Source organism: Oncorhynchus mykiss, chromosome 10, assembly GCF_013265735.2.
Source record: "Oncorhynchus mykiss isolate Arlee chromosome 10, USDA_OmykA_1.1, whole genome shotgun sequence".
NCBI classification, from domain to species: Eukaryota; Metazoa; Chordata; class Actinopteri; order Salmoniformes; family Salmonidae; genus Oncorhynchus; species Oncorhynchus mykiss.
Window position 1 is genome coordinate 83,353,865 of NC_048574.1, and position 23,223 is coordinate 83,377,087.

Here is a 23,223-nt window from a genome sequence, read left to right on the forward strand (position 1 = left end):
AATACTCCATCATCCTTTCTCTACCTCCTCCTCTTAAATACTCCATCATCCTTTCTCTACCTCCTCCTCTTCTCCCTCTTAAATACTCCATCATCCTTTCTCTACCTCCTCCTCTTCTCCCTCTTAAATACTCCATCATCCTTTCTCTACCTCCTCCTCTTAAATACTCCATCATCCTTTCTCTACCTCCTCCTCTTAAATACTCCATCATCCTTTCTCTACCTCCTCCTCTTCTCCCTCTTAAATACTCCATCATCCTCTCTCTACCTCCTCCTCTTAAATACTCCATCATCCTTTCTCTACCTCCTCCTCTTAAATACTCCATCATCCTTTCTCTACCTCCTCCTCTTAAATACTCCATCATCCTTTCTCTACCTCCTCCTCTTAAAAACTCCATCATCCTTTCTCTACCTCCTCCTCTTAAATACTCCATCATCCTTTCTCTACCTCCTCCTCTTAAAAACTCCATCATCCTCTCTCTACCTCCTCCTCTTAAATACTCCATCATCCTTTCTCTACCTCCTCCTCTTAAATACTCCATCATCCTTTCTCTACCTCCTCCTCTTAAATACTCCATCATCCTTTCTCTACCTCCTCCTCTTAAATACTCCATCATCCTCTCTACCTCCTCCTCTTAAATACTCCATCATCCTTTCTCTCCCTCCTCCTCTTAAATACTCCATCATCCTTTCTCTACCTCCTCCTCTTAAATACTCCATCATCCTTTCTCTACCTCCTCCTCTTAAATACTCCATCATCCTTTCTCTATCTCCTCCTCTTAAATACTCCATCATCCTTTCTCTCCCTCCTCCTCTTAAATACTCCATCATCCTTTCTCTACCTCCTCCTCTTAAATACTCCATCATCCTTTGTCTACCTCCTCCTCTTAAATACTCCATCATCCTTTCTCTACCTCCTCCTCTTCTCCCTCTTAAATACTCCATCATCCTTTCTCTACCTCCTCCTCTTAAATACTCCATCATCCTTTCTCTACCTCCTCCTCTTCTCCCTCTTAAATACTCCATCATCCTGTCTCTACCTCCTCCTCTTCTCCCTCTTAAATACTCCACCATCCTTTCTCTACCTCCTCCTCTTAAATACTCCATCATCCTTTCTCTACCTCCTCCTCTTAAATACTCCATCATCCTTTCTCTACCTCCTCCTCTTCTCCCTCTTAAATACTCCATCATCCTTTCTCTACCTCCTCCTCTTAAATACTCCATCATCCTTTCTCTACCTCCTCCTCTTAAATACTCCATCATCCTTTCTCTACCTCCTCCTCTTAAAAACTCCATCATCCTCTCTCTACCTCCTCCTCTTAAATACTCCATCATCCTTTCTCTACCTCCTCCTCTTAAATACTCCATCATCCTTTCTCTACCTCCTCCTCTTAAATACTCCATCATCCTTTCTCTACCTCCTCCTCTTAAATACTCCATCATCCTTTCTCTACCTCCTCCTCTTAAATACTCCATCATCCTTTCTCTACCTCCTCCTCTTAAATACTCCATCATCCTTTCTCTATCTCCTCCTCTTAAATACTCCATCATCCTTTCTCTCCCTCCTCCTCTTAAATACTCCATCATCCTTTCTCTACCTCCTCCTCTTAAATACTCCATCATCCTTTCTCTACCTCCTCCTCTTAAATACTCCATCATCCTCTCTACCTCCTTCTCTTCTCCCTCTTAAATACTCCATCATCCTTTCTCTACCTCCTCCTCTTAAATACTCCATCATCCTTTCTCTACCTCCTCCTCTTCTCCCTCTTAAATACTCCATCATCCTTTCTCTACCTCCTCCTCTTCTCCCTCTTAAATACTCCATCATCCTTTCTCTACCTCCTCCTCTTAAATACTCCATCATCCTTTCTCTACCTCCTCCTCTTAAATACTCCATCATCCTTTCTCTACCTACTCCTCTTCTCCCTCTTAAATACTCCATCATCCTTTCTCTACCTCCTCCTCTTAAATACTCCATCATCCTCTCTACCTCCTCCTCTTAAATACTCCATCATCCTTTCTCTACCTCCTCCTCTTAAATACTCCATCATCCTTTCTCTACCTCCTCCTCTTAAATACTCCATCATCCTTTCTCTACCTCCTCCTCTTAAATACTCCATCATCCTTTCTCTACCTCCTCCTCTTAAATACTCCATCATCCTTTCTCTACCACCTCCTCTTAAATACCCCATCATCCTTTCTCTACCTCCTCCTCTTAAATACTCCATCATCCTTTCTCTACCTCCTCCTCTTAAATACTCCATCATCCTCTCTACCTCCTCCTCTTAAATACTCCATCATCCTTTCTCTACCTCCTCCTCTTAAATACTCCATCATCCTCTCTACCTCCTACTCTTAAATACTCCATCATCCTTTCTCTACCTCCTCCTCTTAAATACTCCATCATCCTTTCTCTACCTCCTCCTCTTAAATACTCCATCATCCTCTCTACCTCCTCCTCCTAAATACTCCATCATCCTTTCTCTACCTCCTCCTCTTAAATACTCCATCATCCTTTCTCTACCTCCTCCTCTTCCTCTCTCTAGCCAATATCAACTCTCTCCAATGACATCACCCCTCCCTCCCTCCCTCCCTCCCTCTGTCCGGCCTGCAGTAGGTAGGCTGGTTACGTCAGCTGGTTAAAATATTAAACAAGGGGCAGAAACATCCCAGTAAATAATTCAGAGGCAGCATTAGCAGTAGCTTGCCCCCGCAGAGCTCAACTCCACCTGCCCTGCCCTGTCCTGCCCTGCCCAGCACGGCGCACCCTGAGTGGGCTAGACCTCCCTCAAGAGCTGCCTGCCTGGTGGGTCAGGAGAGGAGACGATAACATCATCCCCTTAAAATAGAACAGAGAGAGAGACAGAGAGAAGGGTGAGAGAGAGAGACAGACAGACAGAGACGATAGGCCGATACCCAGTAATTATCAATATCCAGAAAAGAGCCGTTAAATTCTATAACCACCTAAAAGGAAGCGATTCCCAAACCTTCCATAACAAAGCCATCACCTACAGAGAGATGAACCTGGAGAAGAGTCCCCTAAGCAAGCTGGTCCTGGGGCTCTGTTCACAAACACAAACACACCCTACAGAGCCCCAGGACAACAGCACAATTAGACCCAACCAAATCATGAGAAAACAAAAAGATAATTACTTCACACATTGGAAAGAATTAACAAAAAAACAGAGCAAACTAGAATGCTATTTGGCCCTACACAGAGAGTACATAGCCTTGCTATTGAGAAAGGCCGCCGTAGGCAGACATGGCTCTCAAGAGAAGACAGGCTATGTGCAACACTGCCCACAAAATGAGGTGGAAACTGAGCTGCACTTCCTAACCTCCTGCACAATGTATGACCATATTAGAGATACATATTTCCCTCAGATTACACAGATCCACAAAGAATTCGAAAACAAATCCAATTTTGATAAACTCCCAAATCTACTGGGTGAAATACCACAGTGTGCCATCACAGCAGCAAGATCTGTGACCTGTTGCCACGAGAAAAGGGCAACCAGTGAAGAACAAACACCATTGTAAATACAACCCATATTTATGCTTATTTTATCTTGTGTCCTTTAACCATTTGTACATTGTTAAAACACTGTGTATATATAATATGACATTTGTAATGTCTTTATTGTTTTGAAACTTCTGTATGTGTAATGTTTACTGTTAATTTTTATTGTTTATTTCACTTTATATATTATCTACCTCACTTGCTTTGGCAATGTTAACACATGTTTCCCATGACAATAAAGCCCTTGAATTGAATTGAATTGAATTGAGAGAGAGAGAGAGAGAGACAGGGAGAGAGAGACAGAGAGACAGAGGGAGAGAGAGAGAGACAGAGAGACAGAGGGAGAGAGAGAGAGAGACAGAGGGAGAGAGAGAGAGAGAAAGCGAGAGAGAGAGAGAGACAGAGGGAGAGAGAGAGAGAGAAAGCGAGAGAGACAGGGGAGAGAAAGCGAGATAGACGGGGGAGAGAGGAAGAGAGGGGGGGACAAGATTGTGACTAAATGTAAGAGAGACCAGCAAGAACTCACACACACACACACACACACACACACACACACACGCACACACACACACAGGGTAATGGTCTGACAGGATAATGGTCTAACAGGGTAATGGTCAGACAGGGTAATGGTCTGTCAGGGTAATGGTCTGACAGGGTAATGGTCTGACAGGGTAATGGTCTGACAGGGTAATGGTCTGACAGGGTAATGGTCTGACAGGGTAATGGTCTGACAGGGTAATGGTCAGACAGGGTAATGGTCTGACAGGGTAATGTTCTGACAGGGTAATGTTCTGACAGGGTAATGGTCTGACTGGATAATGGTCTAACAGGGTAATGGTCTGACAGGGTAATGGTCTGACAGGGTAATGGTCAGACAGGGTAATGGTCTGACAGGGTAATGTTCTGACAGGGTAATGGTCTGACTGGATAATGGTCTAACAGGGTAATGGTCTGACTGGATAATGGTCTAACAGGGTAATGGTCTGACAGGGTAAAGGTCTAACAGGGTAATGGTCTGACAGGGTAGTTGTCTGACAGGATAATGGTCTAACAGGGTAATGGTCTGACAGGGTATTGGTCTGACAGACAGTCTCTTTATAAGCCAGGGTAATGGTGTAATGGTCTGACAGGGTAATGGTCTGACAGGGTAATGGTCTGACAAGGTAATGGTCTGACAGACAGTCTCTTTATAAGACATGGTAATGGTCTGACAGGGTAGTGGTCTGACAGGGTAATGGTCTGACAGGGTAATGGTCAGACAGGATAATGGTCAGACAGGGTAATGGTCAGACAGGATAATGGTCAGACAGGGTAATGGTCAGACAGGATAATGGTCTGGCAGGGTAATGGTCTGACAGGGTAATGGTCTGACAGGGTAATGGTCAGACAGGGTAATGGTCTGACAGGGTAATGGTCTGACAGACAGTCTCTTTATAAGACAGGGTAATGGTCTGACAGACAGTATCTTTATTAGACAGGGTAATGATCAGACAGGGTAATGGTCTGTCAGGGTAATGGTCTATCAGGGTAATGGTCTGACAGGATAATGGTCTGACGGGATAATGGTCTGACAGGATAATGGTATGACGGGATAATGGTCTGACGGGGTAATGGTCTGACGGGGTAATGGTCTGACGGGGTAATGGTCTGACAGGACTAACAGACAGTCTCTTTATTAGACAGGTAATGATCTGACAGGGTAATGGTCTGACAGGGTAATGGTCAGACAGGGTAATGGTCAGACAGGGTAATGGTCTGACAGGGTAATGGTCAGACAGGGTAATGGTCAGACAGGATAATGGTCTGACAGGGTAATGGTCAGAGAGGGAAATGGTCAGAGAGGGTAATGGTGAGACAGGGTAATGGTCTGACAGGGTAATGGTCTGACAGGATAATGGTCTGACAGGGTAATGGTCTGTCAGGGTAATGTTCTGACAGGGTAATGGTCTGACAGGGTAATGGTCTGACAGGGTAATGGTTTAACAGGGTAATGGTCAGACAGGGTAATGGTCAGACAGGGTAATGGTCAGACAGGGTAATGGTCAGACAGGATAATGGTCTGACAGGGTAATGGTCAGACAGGGTAATGTTCTGACAGGGTAATGGTCAGACAGGGTAATGGTCTGACAGGGTAATGGTCTGACAGGGTAATGGTCTGACAGGATAATGGTCTGACAGGATAATGGTCTAACAGGGTAATGGTCTGACAGGATAATGGTCTGACAGGGTAATGGTCAGAGAGGGTAATGGTCTGACAGGGTAATGGTCTGACAGACTACAGGGTAATGGTCTGTCAGGGTAATGGTCTAACAGGGTAATGGTCTGACAGGGTAATGGTCAGACAGGGTAATGATCTGACAGGATAATGGTCTGACAGGGTAATGGTCTGACAGGCTAATGGTCTGACAGGGTAATGATCTGACAGGGTAATGGTCTGACAGGGTAATGGTCTGACAGGGTAATGGTCTGACAGGGTAATGGTCTGACAGGGTAGTGGTCTGACAGGATAATGGTCTGACAGGGTAATGGTCAGACAGGGTAATGGTCTGACAGGGTAATGGTCAAACAGACTAACAGATCCCGAGCTGACAAGGTAAAAATCTGTCGTTTCGCCCCTGAACAAGGCAGTTTAAACCCACTGTTCCTAGGCCGTCATTGTAAATAAGAATTTGTTCATAACTGACTTGCCTCGTTAACTAAAAAATAACAATTTGGCAAATATTTCCATAACACCTGTTGAACTGCATTGTTGGTTAAAACCTGTTGAGGATATGGCAGACATACGCCCCCTTTGGAGAGATTGGGTACCCCTAGTAAACTGGAAAAAAAATCTGTCAAAAATTGTTAATATATGCAAATAAAAATTATTATTGGATAGAAAACACTCTAAAGATTCTAAAACCGTTGGAATTATGTCTGTAAGTATAGCAGAACTCACAGGGCAGGCATTCTTCCAAACTAGTTTTTGTGGCCATGAAAGTTGGAGCAACTTTGACGTCATGGCCCCCACCCTTCCCAACCAGCTATGATTCTGCGGACACTTTCTATCTCTTCCGCTAGATGTCCTCTTTCATTAGGGCTTCAAACCGTTCAAATCGCGCGAGAATTGACCCTATGGGAGTGAAATTAGTGCGTGCCACGAGAGAATAGGCTGTGCGTATGGGCGCGAATTGGTCACAGCCATTCCTTTGTTTCCAGCACTCAAGAGAAGGGCAGACGATGGCCGATTGAATTGAAGTTTGTTTTGCACGTCTAAAACATCATAAAGCTTGCTTCTGCACTTAGTTTGACCTGTTTAGTCGACATATAATGTGTAATTTCGAAGTTTTGATGCGCAACTTATCCGGACCAGAGGACGTTTTGGGTGCATTTCAGCTGATGTTATTAGCAGTAGCTAATACAAAGACGCAAGACTTGAAACCAAACGATGTATTGGGTAAGTATGAAGCCTTCCAGAACATTCTGAACGAAGACCATCGAAGGTAAGGGAATATTTATGCTTAAATCTGTGTTTCTGTTGACTCCAACATTACGTGGAAATGTAGCTTGGAACTGAGCGCCGTCTCAGCATATTGAATAGTGTGCGATTTCTGTAACGTTAAAAATAAATCTAACACAGCGGTTGCATAAAGAAGCAGTGTATCTTTCTAACTATATGTAGAACATGTATATTTAGTCAAAGTTTATGATGTCTATTTTACGTTATCTTGCCGCGCTACATAGATTTCCTGCGGGCGTTTTTGAGTAATTTCTGAAGGTGAACTCACTGTAAATGGACATTTATGGATATAAATGGCATATTATTGAAAAAAAAAAATATGTACTGTGTAATATGTCATATTACTGTCATCTGATGAAGATTTTCAAAAGGTTAGTGAGCGATTTATTTTTTAATCCTGCGTTTGTTGATTGCATGTTTTGGCTATTGAAATGAGCTGTGTCTGGTGGTGGTTTTACATATATATGTGCTATGTTTTCGCCGTAAAACATTTTAGAAATCTGACTTGCTGGCTAAATGAACAAGATGTTTATCTTTCATTTGAGCTATTGGACTTGTTAATGTGTGGAGGTTAAATATTTTTAAGAATATTTTTGCGTTCCATGCGCCACCGTTTCAGCTGCACGTGGGAGGGTTGATCCCCAATTGGGAACCAGTATCGTAGACAGGTTAAGGGCTTGTAAGTAAGTTAAGTATTTCACTGTAACCTGTTGTAATCGGCACATGTGACTAATAAAGTTTGATTTGATTATTATATTTTCAGATGGTCTGTTCTCTCTTCTTCCTCTGTCCTACACTATACCACTCTCTCCCTCCCTCTTTCTACCTCTATTACCTCAGCCTGGAGGGATAAAATAAACCACTTTCCTCCACTCAGAGCAATAGAGAGAAAGAGAGAAAAGGACAGAGAGAAGGAGAGAAGGAGGGAGGGAGAGAGGAGACCGAGACAGAGACAGAGAGAGACAGAGAAGGAGAGAGGGAGAGAGGAGACCGAGACAGACAGAGAGAGACAGAGAAGGAGAGAGGGAGAGAGGAGACCGAGACAGAGACAGAGAGAGACAGAGAAGGAGAGAGGGAGAGAGGAGACCGAGACAGACAGAGAGAGACAGAGAAGGAGAGAGGGAGAGAGGAGACCGAGACAGACAGAGAGAGAGAGAAGGAGAGAGGGAGAGAGGAGACCGAGACAGACAGAGAGAGACAGAGAAGGAGAGAGGGAGAGAGGAGACCGAGACAGACAGAGAGAGACAGAAAGAGAGACAGACAGACAGAGACAGACAGAAAAAATGAGGTGGAAACTGAGCTGCATTTCCTAACCTCCTGCCCAATGTATGACCATATTAGAGACACATATTTCCCTCAGATTACACAGACCCACAAAGAATTAGAAAACAAATCCAATTTTGATAAACTCCCAAATCTACTGGGTGAAATACCACAGTGTGCCATCACAGCAGCAAGATTTGTGACCTGTTGCCACGAGAAAAGGGCAACCAGTGAAGAACAAACACCATTGTAAATACAACCCATATTTATGCTTATTTATTTTATCCTGTGTCCTTTAACCATTTGTACATTGTTAAAACACTGTATATATATATATATATATATATAATATGACATTTGTAATGTCTTTATTGTTTTGAAACTTCTGTATGTGTAATGTTTACTGTTAATTTTTATTGTTTATTTCACTTTATATATTATCTACCTCACTTGCTTTGGCAACATTAACACATGTTTCCCATGCCAATAAAGCCCTTGAATTGAATTGAGAGAGACACAGAGAGAGACAGAGAGAGAGAGAGACACAGAGAGAGACAGAGAGAGAGACAGAGAGAGATACAGACAGAAAGTGACAGGTCAGTAGTGTGTGTGAGTGACCATGTCTCTGTGTGGACATGCCTCTCCCCTCCACCCTGCAGGACTCCTGACCCAGCCCTGCCCCGCCTGGACGACCCGTCTCGAGGCAGAGAGAGGACTGTTTCTCCCCTCCACGGGGGGCAGTCAGTGTGGATCCGTCAGGCCCGCTTAGAGCCCTCTCCTATGGGCATCGCGGCCCAGCAGGGCCCCTTATCCCTGGAGGTTGTGTTCCTTTGATAGAGCCCCCACGGCCCCCCCAGGCCAGAGACAGGTCATTGTGCCCCCGCGGCGGGGGGTCTTTCAGGGCTGACTCTTGCATTGTGGGAGTGAACATGCCAAGCAAGCACCACAATCTACAGTTGGAAACAACTCCACATCACATCACCCTCTGCTACACAACGGCTTGTTGTGGTCAGGAAGCTACCGCTGATGGAACGCTGATGGAACACTGATGTCCTGACAGATTGTTAGTTACACTGATGGAACACTGATGGAACGCTGATGTCCTGACAGATTGTTAGTTACACTGATGGAACGCTGATGGAACACTAATGTCCTGACAGAGTGTTAGTTACACTGATGAAACACTGATGTCCTGACAGATTGTTAGTTACACTGATGGAACACTGATGGAACGCTGATGTCCTGACAGATTGTTAGTTACACTGATGGAACACTGATGGAACGCTGATGTCCTGACAGATTGTTAGTTACACTGATGGAACGCTGATGGAACGCTGATGGAACACTGATGGAACGCTGATGGAACACTGATGTCCTGACAGATTGTTAGTTACACTGATGGAACACTGATGGAACGCTGATGTCCTGACAGAGTGTTAGTTACACTGATGGAACGCTGATGGAACACTAATGTCCTGACAGAGTGTTAGTTACACTGATGAAACACTGATGTCCTGACAGATTGTTAGTTACACTGATGGAACGCTGATGTCCTGACAGAGTGTTAGTTACACTGATGGAACGCTGATGGAACACTAATGTCCTGACAGATTGTTAGTTACACTGATGGAACGCTGATGGAACGCTGATGGAACACTGATGGAACGCTGATGGAACACTGATGGAACACTGATGGAACGCTGATGGAATGCTGATGGAACACTGATGGAACACTGATGGAATGCTGATGGAACACTGATGTCCTGACAGATTGTTAGTTACGCTGATGGAACACTGATGGAACACTGATGTCCTGACAGATTGTTAGTTACACTGATGGAACGCTGATGGAACGCTGATGTCCTGACAGAATGTTAGTTACACTGATGGAACGCTGATGGAACGCTGATGTCCTGACAGAATGTTAGTTACACTGATGGAACACTGATGTCCTGACAGATTGTTAGTTACACTGATGGAACACTGATGGAACACTGATGTCCTGACAGATTGTTAGTTACACTGATGGAACACTGATGGAACACTGATGTCCTGACAGATTGTTAGTTACACTGATGGAACACTGATGTCCTGAAAGAGTGTTAGTTACACTGATGGAACACTGATGGAACACTGATGTCCTGACAGATTGTTAGTTACACTGATGGAACACTGATGTCCTGACAGATTGTTAGTTACACTGATGGAACGCTGATGGAACGCTGATGGAACGCTGATGTCCTGACAGAGTGTTAGTTACGCTGATGGAACACTGATGGAACACTGATGTCCTGACAGATTGTTAGTTACACTGATGGAACGCTGATGGAACGCTGATGTCCTGACAGAATGTTAGTTACACTGATGGAACGCTGATGGAACGCTGATGTCCTGACAGAATGTTAGTTACACTGATGGAACACTGATGTCCTGACAGATTGTTAGTTACACTGATGGAACACTGATGGAACACTGATGTCCTGACAGATTGTTAGTTACACTGATGGAACACTGATGGAACACTGATGTCCTGACAGATTGTTAGTTACACTGATGGAACACTGATGTCCTGAAAGAGTGTTAGTTACACTGATGGAACACTGATGGAACACTGATGTCCTGACAGATTGTTAGTTACACTGATGGAACACTGATGTCCTGACAGATTGTTAGTTACACTGATGGAACGCTGATGGAACGCTGATGGAACGCTGATGTCCTGACAGAGTGTTAGTTACGCTGATGGAACACTGATGTCCTGACAGATTGTTAGTTACACTGATGGAACGCTGATGTCCTGACAGAGTGTTAGTTACACTGATGGAACACTGATGGAACACTGATGTCCTGACAGATTGTTAGTTACACTGATGGAACACTGATGTCCTGACAGAGTGTTAGTTACACTGATGGAACGCTGATGTCCTGACAGAGTGTTAGTTACACTGATGGAACACTGATGGAACACTGATGTCCTGACAGATTGTTAGTTACACTGATGGAACGCTGATGTCCTGACAGAGTGTTAGTTACACTGATGGAACACTGATGGAACACTGATGTCCTGACAGATTGTTAGTTACACTGATGGAACGCTGATGTCCTGACAGAGTGTTAGTTACACTGATGGAACGCTGATGGAACACTGATGGAACGCTGATGGAACGCTGATGTCCTGACAGATTGTTAGTTACACTGATGGAACGCTGATGGAACACTGATGTCCTGACAGAATGTTAGTTACACTGATGGAACACTGATGGAACGCTGATGGAACACTGATGGAACGCTGATGGAACGCTGATGGAACGCTGATGTCCTGACAGATTGTTAGTTACGCTGATGGAACGCTGATGGAACGCTGATGGAACACTGATGTCCTGACAGATTGTTAGTTACAGGTCAGAGAGAGAGACAGTCTGTCTGTCTAACCTGTCTGTCTGTCTAACCTGTCTGTCTGAGTGTGGTTGAGGGTGTGATGGACATTCTTTAAGAGTCTGGATCTGGTTTCCTCAGTTCTGGCTGTCACACACACACACACACACACACACACACACACACACACAAACACCAGGCTTAATTACGCCATAACTACCCAGAGGCACTGACGCCAAATACCCCCACATTCAGCCTCTAATACTGTCACTGTCTGTCCACTGTCTGTCCACTGTCTGTCCATATAACACTGTCCACTGTCTGTCCACTGTCTGTCCACTGTCTGTCCATATAACACTGTCCACTGTCTGTCCATATAACACTGTCCACTGTCTGTCCACTGTCTGTCCACTGTCTGTCCATATAACACTGTCCACTGTCTGTCCACTGTCTGTCCATGTAACACTGTCCACTGTCTGTCCATATAACACTGTCCACTGTCTGTCCATATAACACTGTCCACTGTCTGTCCACTGTCTGTCCATATAAAACTGTCCACTGTCTGTCCACTGTCTGTCCACTGTCTGTCCATGTAACACTGTCCACTGTCTGTCCACTGTCTGTCCATTTAACACTGTCCACTGTCTGTCCATATAACACTGTCCACTGTCTGTCCACTGTCTGTCCATATAACACTGTCCACTGTCTGTCCACTGTCTGTCCAATGTCTCTCCATATAAAACTGTCCACTGTCTGTCCACTGTCTGTCCATAAAACACTGTCCACTGTCTGTCCATATAACACTGTCCACTGTCTGTCCACTGTCTGTCCATATAACACTGTCCACTGTCTGTCCACTGTCTGTCCATATAACACTGTCCACTGTCTGTCCATATAACACTGTCCACTGTCTGTCCACTGTCTGTCCACTGTCTGTCCATGTAAGACTGTCTGTCCACTGTCTGTCCACTGTCTGTCCACTGTCTGTCCATATAACACTGTCCACTGTCTGTCCACTGCCTGTCCACTGTCTGTCCATATAACACTGTCCACTGTCTGTCCACTGTCTGTCCATGTAACACTGTCCACTGTCTGTCCACTGTCTGTCCACTGTCTGTCCACTGTCTGTCCACTGTCTGTCCATATAACACTGTCCACTGTCTGTCCATATAACACTGTCCACTGTCTGTCCATATAACACTGTCCACTGTCTGTCCATATAACACTGTCCACTGTCTGTCCATATAACACTGTCCACTGTCTGTCCATATAACACTGTCCACTGTCTGTCCATATAACACTGTCCACTCTGTCCATATAACACTGTCCACTGTCTGTCCACTGTCTGTCCATGTAACACTGTCCACTGTCTGTCCACTGTCTGTCCACTGTCTGTCCATATAACACTGTCCACTGTCTGTCCATATAACACTGTCCACTGTCTGTCCATGTAACACTGTCCACTGTCTGTCCACTGTCTGTCCATGTAACACTGTCCACTGTCTGTCCACTGTCTGTCCATGTAACACTGTCCACTGTCTGTCCACTGTCTGTCCATATAACACTGTCCACTGTCTGTCCATATAACACTGTCCACTGTCTGTCCATATAACACTGTCCACTGTCTGTCCATATAACACTGTCCACTGTCTGTCCATATAACACTGTCCACTGTCTGTCCATATAACACTGTCCACTGTCTGTCCACTGTCTGTCCATATAACACTGTTCTCTATGTGTGTGGTGTGGTGTGTGTTGTGTTGTGTTGTGTGGTGTGGTGTGGTGGGGTGTGGTGTTGTGTGTGTGTCGTGGTGTGGTGTGTGTGTTGTGGTGTGTGTGTCGTGGTGTGTGGTGGGGTGTGGTGGGGTGTGGGGAGTGTGGGGAGTGTGTGTGTGCGTGTGTGTGTGTGATGGGGTGTGTGTGATGGGGTGTGGTGGGGTGTTGTGGGGAGTGTGTGTGGTGGGGTGTGATGGGGTGTGGTGGGGTGTGATGGGGTGTGGTGTGTGTGTCTGTACAGAAGGTGTACGGAGGGTAAAATGGCGTGTTTTGACTCACAGTCTCTCGAGCTCCTTCAGGTCCTGGAAGGCTCCTCTCTCTATCAGACTGATCTTATTCTCCATCAACTGACTGTGGGGGGAGGGAGAGACGGGGAGAGGAGGGGCGAGAGAGACAGGAGAGGAGAGGAGAGGAGGGGGGAGAGGGAGAGGGGGAGAGATGGGGAGAGGACGGGGGAGAGAGACAGGAGAGGAGGGGGGAGAGGGGGAGGGAGAGAGACGGGGAGAGGAGGGGGGAGAGAGACGGGGAGAGAGACGAGGAGAGGAGGGGGGAGAGAGACGAGGAGAGGAGGGGGGAGGAGGGGGGAGAGGAGGGGGAGGGGGGGGGAGAGGAGAGGAGGGGGGAGAGATGGGGAGAGATGGGGAGAGGAGGGGAGAGAGATGGGGAGAGACGGGCAGAGGAGGGGGGAGAGAGAGGAGAGGGGAGAGATGGGGAGAGGAGGGGGGAGAGAGACGGGAGAGGAGGGGGGAGAGAGACGAGGAGAGGAGGGGGGAGAGAGACGAGGAGAGGAGGGGGGAGAGAGACGAGGAGAGGAGGGGCGAGAGACGGGGAGAGGAGGGGGGAGAGATGGGAGATATGTGGGAGGGAAGAGGAGGAGAGAGAGCAGCACAATTAGACCCAACCAAATCATGAGAAAACAAAAAGATAATTACTTGACACATTGGAAAGAATTAACAAAAATACAGAGCAAACTAGAATGCTATTTGTCCCTAAACAGAGAGTACACAGTGGCAGAATACCTGACCACTGTGACTGACCCAAACTTAAGGAAAGCTTTGACTATGTACAGACTCAGTGAGCATAGCCTTGCTATTGAGAAAGGCCACCGCAGGCAGACCTGGCTCTCAAGAGAAGACAGGCTATGTGCTCACTGCCCACAAAATGAGGTGGAAACTGAGCTGCATTTCCTAACCTCCTGTCCAATGTATGACCATATTAGAGAGACATATTTCCCTCAGATTACAGAGACCCACAAAGAATTAGAAAACCAATCCAATTTTGACAAACTATAATATCTACTGGATGAAATTCCACAGTGTGCCATCACAGCAGCAAGATCTGTGACCTGTTGCCACGAGAAAAGGTCAACCAGTGAAGAACACACACCATTGTAAATACAACCCATATTTACGCCTATGTAACCGGTGTGAAATGGCTAGCTAGTTAGCGGTGGTGCACGTTAACAGCGTTTCCAATCGGTGACGTCACTTCCTCGTTAACAGCGTTTCCAATCGGTGACGTCACTTCCTCGTTAACAGCGTTTCCAATCGGTGACATCACTTCCTTGTTAACAACGCTTTCAAATCGGTGATGTCACTTCCTTGTTAACAGCGTTTCCAATCGGTGACATCACTTCCTTGTTAACAACGCTTTCAAATCGGTGACGTCACTTCCTCGTTAACAGCGTTTCCAATCTGTGACGTCACTTCCTCGTTTCCCCGCGCTGCTCTTGCGGAGCGATGGGTAACGACGCTTCGAGGCAGGCGGTTCTCGATGTGTTGCAGAGGGTCCCTGGTTCGAGTCCAGGTTGGGCCGAAAAGTACACTTACCTATTTACACATCGTTACAACACTGTTTATAGACATAATGACATTTTGTCTTTATTTATTTTTGAACTTTCTGTGAGTGTAATGTTTACTGTTAATTTTTTAATTGTTTATTTCACTTTATTTTATTACTTTTTGTTTATGATCTACTTCACTAGCTTTGGAAACGTAAACATACGTTTCCCATGACAATAAAGGCCCTTAAATTGAATTGAATAGAGTTTAATTAAATTGAATGTAAATGAATTGAATGTAAATGAATTGAATGTAAATGAATTGAATGGAAATGAATTGAATGTAAATGAATTGAATGTAAATGAATTGAATGGAAATGAATTGAATGGAAATGAATTGAATGGAAATGAATTGAATGGAAATGAATTGAATGGAAATGAATTGAATGGAAATGAATTGAATGGAATGGAAATGAATGGAATGGAATGGAACGGAATGGAAATTAATTGAATTGAATGGAATGGAATGGAATATAATGGAATGGAATAGAATATAATGGAATGGAATAGAATGGAATGGAATATAATGGAATGGAATGGAATATAATGGAATGGAATGGAATATAATGGAATGGAATATAATGGAATGGAATGGAATGGAATATAATGGAATGGAATGGAATATAATGGAATGGAATGGAATATAATGGAATAGAATGGAATGGAATATAATGGAATGGAATATAATGGAATGGAATGGAATGGAATGGAATGGAATGGAATTGAATATAATGGAATGGAATGGAATGGAATAGAATATAATGGAATGGAATGGAATGGAATGGAATGGAATAGAATATAATGGAATGGAATATAATGGAATATAATGGAATGGAATGGAATGGAATGGAATGGAATAGAATGGAATGGAATGGAATGGAATGGAATATAATGGAATGGAATATAATTGAATGGAATGGAATATAATGGAATGGAATATAATTGAATGGAATGGAATGGAATGGAATGGAATGGAATGGAATGGAATATAATGGAATGGAATATAATGGAATGGAATGGAATATAATGGAATGGAATGGAATATAATGGAATGGAATATAATGGAATGGAATGGAATGGAATATAATGGAATGGAATATAATGGAATGGAATGGAATGGAATGGAATGGAATATAATGGAATGGAATGGAATATAATGGAATGGAATATAATGGAATGGAATGGAATATAATGGAATGGAATATAATGGAATGGAATGGAATGGAATGGAATATAATGGAATGGAATATAATGGAATATAATGGAATGGAATGGAATATAATGGAATGGAATGGAATGGAATATAATGGAATGGAATGGAATATAATGGAATGGAATATAATGGAATGGAATGGAATGGAATGGAATATAATGGAATGGAATATAATGGAATGGAATGGAATGGAATGGAATGGAATGGAATGGAATGGAATATAATGGAATGGAATATAATGGAATATAATGGAATGGAATGGAATGGTAAACATATGTTTCCCATGAAAATAAAGCTTCTGAAATTGAAATTGGATAGAATTGACAAGAGGTTACTTCAGTGTGTTGATAGGACAAGTCACACACACACACACAAACACACATTTTAAGGACATAATCTCTTAGAGGTATGTGAGAAATTCCTACCCCACACTGCCATTCCCTATAAACAGTCGAGCAACACCACACACACACACACACACAGACAGATATCCCCTCCCCCCCACACCAAACAGCAAAAGGAGAAATCCTAAACCTGAAAACATACAAGGTAGGAAACCTGTTTCTACAAGACTCTCTCCCTCTCTCTTTCCTTCTCTGAACTGCATTCCTCGCTCCGCGGTTTACACGTACCGAGTGCTCTCTCGTTCCTTCTTTCGGTCCTGTCGCTCTCTATCACTTCCTGTGTGGTTTTAATGAGGGTAACACATGTCCCTGGGGCCGGCTGGTTAAAATAACTCCCCCAGCCTGACACTTCCCATGTAGATTAACACTGAGGAGAGGCAGCAACAGACACAGATACACTACTATAACAGCTGCTGCCTGCCTGCCAGGCCATGGAGACACGGTAACACACACACACACACACACAGAGAGAGAGAGAGGGACAGACCATGGAGACACGGTCACACCCACACACAGAGAGAGAGGGACATGACAGACAGACAGACAGACAGACAGACAGACAGACAGACAGACAGACAGCAGCCTTCATTAGGCTACATGACAGACAGACATTTGAAGTCGGAAGTTCACCTTAGCCAAATACATTTAAACTACATTTTTCACAATTCCTGACATTTAATCCATGTAAAAAAAATCCCTGTCTTAGGTCAGTTAGGATCACCACTTTATTTTAAGAATGTGAAATGTCAGAATAATAGTAGAGAGAATGATTTATTTCAGCTTTTATTTCTTTCATCACATTCCCAGTGGGTCAGAAGTTTACATACACTCAATTAGTATTTGGTAGCTTTGCCTTTAAATTGTTTCACTTGGGTCAAACGTTTCTGGTAGCCTTCCACAAGCTTCCCACTATAAGTTGGGTGAATTTTGGCCCATTCCTCCTGACAGAGCTGGTGTAACTGAGGTAGGTTTGTAGGCCTCCTTGCTCACACACACACTTTTCAGTTCTGCCCACAAATATTATATAGGATTGAGGTCAGGGCTTTGTGATGGCCACTCCAATACCTTGACTTTGTTGTCCTTAAGGCATTTTACCACAACTTTGGAAGCATGCTTGGGGTCATTGTCCATTTGGAAGACCCATTTGTGACCAAGCTTTAACTTCCTGACTGATGTCTTGAGATGTTGCTTCAATAAATCCACATACTTTCCCTGCCTCATGATGCCATCTATTTTGTGAAGTGCACCAGTCCCTCTTGCAGCAAAGCACCCCCCACAACATGAGATGTTTGGTATGTCCACGCTCAGCCACCTGAAGTCAGATCTGGAGTCAGATACAGACCTGGAGTCAAACCTGGAGTCAGATACAGACCTGGAGTCAGATACAGACCTGGAGTCAGACACAGACCTGGAGTCAGACACAGACCTGGAGTCAGACACAGACCTGGAGTCAAACCTGGAGTCAGATACAGACCTGTAGTCAAACCTGGAGTCAGATACAGACCTGGAGTCAGATACAGACCTGGAGTCAGACACAGACCTGGAGTCAGACACAGACCTGGAGTCAGACACAGACCTGGAGTCAAATCTGGAGTCAGACACAGACCTGGAGTCAGACACAGACCTGGAGTCAGACACAGACCTGGAGTCAGACCTGGAGTCAGATACAGACCTGGAGTCAGACCTGGAGTCAGACACAGACCTGGAGTCAAACCTGGAGTCAGACACAGACCTGGAGTCAGACACAGACCTGTAGTCAGACACAGACCTGGAGTCAGACCTGGAGTCAGACACAGACCTGGAGTCAGACCTGGAGTCAGACCTGGAGTCAGACACAGACCTGGAGTCAGACACAGACCTGGAGTCAGACCTGGAGTCAGACACAGACCTGGAGTCAGACACAGACCTGGGGTCAGACCTGGAGTCAGACACAGACCTGGAGTCAGACACAGACCTGGAGTCAGACACAGACCTGGAGTCAGACACAGACCTGGAGTCAGACACAGACCTGGAGTCAGACCTGGAGTCAGACACAGACCTGTAGTCAGACACAGAACTGGAGTCAGACACAGACCTGGAGTCAGACACAGACCTGGAGTCAGACACAGACCTGGAGTCAGACCTGTAGTCAGACACGGACCTGGAGTCAGACACAGACCTGGAGTCAGATACAGACCTGGAGTCAGACACAGACCTGGAGTCAGACACAGACCTGGAGTCAGACACAGACCTGGAGTCAAACCTGGAGTCAGATACAGACCTGTAGTCAAACCTGGAGTCAGATACAGACCTGGAGTCAGATACAGACCTGGAGTCAGATACAGACCTGGAGTCAGACACAGACCTGGAGTCAGACACAGACCTGGAGTCAGACACAGACCTGGAGTCAAATCTGGAGTCAGACACAGACCTGGAGTCAGACACAGACCTGGAGTCAGACCTGGAGTCAGATACAGACCTGGAGTCAGACCTGGAGTCAGACACAGACATGGAGTCAGATACAGACCTGGAGTCAGACCTGGAGTCAGACGCAGACCTGGAGTCAAACCTGGAGTCAGACACAGACCTGGAGTCAGACACAGACCTGTAGTCAGACACAGACCTGGAGTCAGACCTGGAGTCAGACACAGACCTGGAGTCAGACCTGGAGTCAGACCTGGAGTCAGACACAGACCTGGAGTCAGACACAGACCTGGAGTCAGACCTGGAGTCAGACACAGACCTGGAGTCAGACACAGACCTGGGGTCAGACCTGGAGTCAGACAAAGACCTGGAGTCAGACACAGACCTGGAGTCAGACACAGACCTGGAGTCAGACACAGACCTGGAGTCAGACACAGACCTGGAGTCAGACCTGTAGTCAGACACAGACCTGTAGTCAGACACAGACAATGGAGTCAGACCTGTACTCAGACACAGACCTGTAGTCAGACACAGACCTGGAGTCAGACACAGACCTGGAGTCAGACACAGACCTGGAGTCAGACACAGTTTACTTTGTAGACTTTATTCAGCTACTGGAGAGGCTCAGAGAGATCACTCCAGGTTCAAGTCGGAATTTGACGTTTTTGTTGATCTCCAGGACGTCGGGAGAATCGGTCAACACCGCCCACTACGGGCAACACCGCCCACTACGGGCAACACCGCCCACTACGGTCAACACCGCCCACTACGGTCAACACCGCCCACTACGGTCAACACCGCCCACTACGGGCAACACCGCCCACTACGGGCAACACCGCCCACTACGGGCAACACCGTCCACTACGGGCAACACCGTCCACTACGGGCAACACCGCCCACTACGGGCAACACCGCCCACTACGGGCAACACCGCCCACTACGGTCAACACCGCCCACTACGGGCAGCACAGCCCACTACGGGCAACACCGCCCACTACGGGCAACACCGCCCACTACGGGCAACATCGTCCACTACCGGCAACACCGCCCACTACGGGCAACACCGCCCACTACGGGCAACACCGCCCACTACGGGCAACACCGCCCACTACGGGCAACACCGTCCACTACGGGCAACACCGCCCACTACGGGCAACACCGTCCACTACGGGCAACACCGCACCGTCCACTACGGGCAACACCGCCCACTACGGGCAACACCGTCCACTACGGGCAACACCGCCCACTACGGGCAACACCGTCCACTACGGTCAACATCGTCCACTACGGGCAACATCGCCCACTACGGGCAACACCGCACCGTCCACTACGGGCAACACCGCCCACTACGGGCAACACCGTCCACTACAGGCAACACCGCCCACTACGGGCAACACCGCACCGTCCACTACGGGCAACACCGCCCACTATGGGCAACAGCGCCCACTACGGGCAACATCGCCCACTACGGGCAACACCGTCCACTACGGGCAGCACCGCCCACTACGGGCAGCACCGCCCACTACGGGCAACACCGCCCACTACGGGCAACACCGCCCACTACGGGCAACACCGCCCACTACGGGCAACACCGTCCACTACCGGCAACACCGTCCACTACGGGCAACACCGTCCACTACGGGCAACACCACACCGCCCACTACGGGCAACACCACACCGCCCACTACGGTCAACACCGCCCACTACGGTCAACACCGCCCAGTACCGGCAACACCGCCCACTACGGTCAACACCGCCCACTACCGGCAACACCGTCCAATTCGGTCAACACCGCCCACTACGGGCAACACCGCCCACTACGGGCAACACCGCCCACTACGGGCAACACCGCCCACTACGGGCAACACCGTCCACTACCGGCAACACCGTCCACTACGGGCAACACCGTCCACTACGGGCAACACCGTCCACTACGGGCAGCACCACACCGCCCACTACGGTCAACACCGCCCACTACGGTCAACACCGCCCACTACGGGCAACACCGCCCACTATTTTCAACAATAAAAACCTCTAATCAAGTGTCCAGAGATGGGATGAAACCTGCAGTCTATGGAACAAGATCTCCCTGCCTGTCCCACTACACCATCCATCCACAGTGAGCTAGCATGGCCAGACAGCCTTAAACCTGCAGTCTATAAGGCAGGAGCTCCCTGCCTGTCCCACTACACCATCCATCCACAGTGAGCTAGCACGGCCAGACAGCCTTAAACCTGCAGTCTATAAGGCAGGAGCTCCCTGCCTGTCCCACTACACCATCCATCCACAGTGAGCTAGCACGGCCAGACAGCCTTAAACCTGCAGTCTATAAGGCAGGAGCTCCCTGCCTGTCCCACTACACCATCCATCCACAGTGAGCTAGCACGGCCAGACAGCCTTAAACCTGCAGTCTATAAGGCAGGATCTCCCTGCCTGTCCCACTACACCATCCATCCACAGTGAGCTAGCATGGCCAGACAGCCTTAAACCTGCAGTCTGTGGAACAGGAGCTCCCTGCCTGCCCCACTACACCATCCATCCACAGTGAGCTAGCACGGCCAGACAGCCTTAAACCTGCAGTCTATAAGGCAGGAGCTCCCTGCCTGTCCCACTACACCATCCATCCACAGTGAGCTAGCACGGCCAGACAGCCTTAAACCTGCAGTCTATAAGGCAAGATCTCCCTGCCTGTCCCACTACACCATCCATCCACAGTGAGCTAGCACGGCCAGACAGCCTTAAACCTGCAGTCTATAAGGCAGGAGCTCCCTGCCTGTCCCACTACACCATCCATCCACAGTAAGCTAGCACGGCCAGACAGCCTTAAACCTGCAGTCTATAAGGCAGGAGCTCCCTGCTTATCTCACTACACCATCCATCCACAGTGAGCTAGCACGGCCAGACAGCCTTAAACCTGCAGTCTGAAAAGGCAGGATCTCCCTGCCTGTCCCACTACACCATCCATCCACAGTGAGCTAGCATGGCCAGACAGCCTTAAACCTGCAGTCTGTGGAACAGGAGCTCCCTGCCTGTCCCACTACATCATCCATCCACAGTAAGCTAGCACGGCCAGACAGCCTTAAACCTGCAGTCTATAAGGCAGGAGCTCCCTGCTTATCTCACTACACCATCCATCCACAGTAAGCTAGCACGGCCAGACAGCCTTAAACCTGCAGTCTATAAGGCAGGAGCTCCCTGCTTATCTCACTACACCATCCATCCACAGTGAGCTAGCACGGCCAGACAGCCTTAAACCTGCAGTCTATAAGGCAGGAGCTCCCTGCCTGTCCCACTACACCATCCATCCACAGTGAGCTAGCACGGCCAGACAGCCTTAAACCTGCAGTCTGTGGAACAGGAGCTCCCTGCCTGTCCCACTACACCATCCATCCACAGTGAGCTAGCACGGCCAGACAGCCTTAAACCTGCAATCTATAAGGCAGGAGCTCCCTGCCTGTCCCACTACACCATCCATCCACAGTGAGCTAGCACGGCCAGACAGCCTTAAACCTGCAGTCTGTGGAACAGGAGCTCCCTGCCTGTCCCACTACACCATCCATCCACAGTGAGCTAGCACGGCCAGACAGCCTTAAACCTGCAGTCTGTGGAACAGGAGCTCCCTGCCTGTCCCACTACACCATCCATCCACAGTGAGCTAGCACGGCCAGACAGCCTTAAACCTGCAGTCTGTGGAACAGGAGCTCCCTGCCTGTCCCACTACACCATCCATCCACAGTGAGCTAGCACGGCCAGACAGCCTTAAACCTGCAGTCTGTGGAACAGGAGCTCCCTGCCTGTCCCACTACACCATCCATCCACAGTGAGCTAGCACGGCCAGACAGCCTTAAACCTGCAATCTATAAGGCAGGAGCTCCCTGCCTGTCCCACTACACCATCCATCCACAGTGAGCTAGCACGGCCAGACAGCCTT

General features: G+C 47.1%; 1 protein-coding gene across 2 annotated transcripts in view; it reads right to left on the reverse strand.

Annotated features, from left to right (window-relative positions):
• slit2 (slit homolog 2 (Drosophila)) overlaps window positions 1-23,223 on the reverse strand; it is a 254,549-nt gene that overhangs the window by 208,139 nt on the left and 23,187 nt on the right. For both annotated transcript variants that reach the window (XM_036934274.1, XM_036934273.1), the window contains exon 3: window positions 13,712-13,783. In XM_036934274.1, the coding sequence (XP_036790169.1) occupies window positions 13,712-13,783 (72 nt within the window). The remainder of the gene's footprint in view (window positions 1-13,711; window positions 13,784-23,223) is intronic.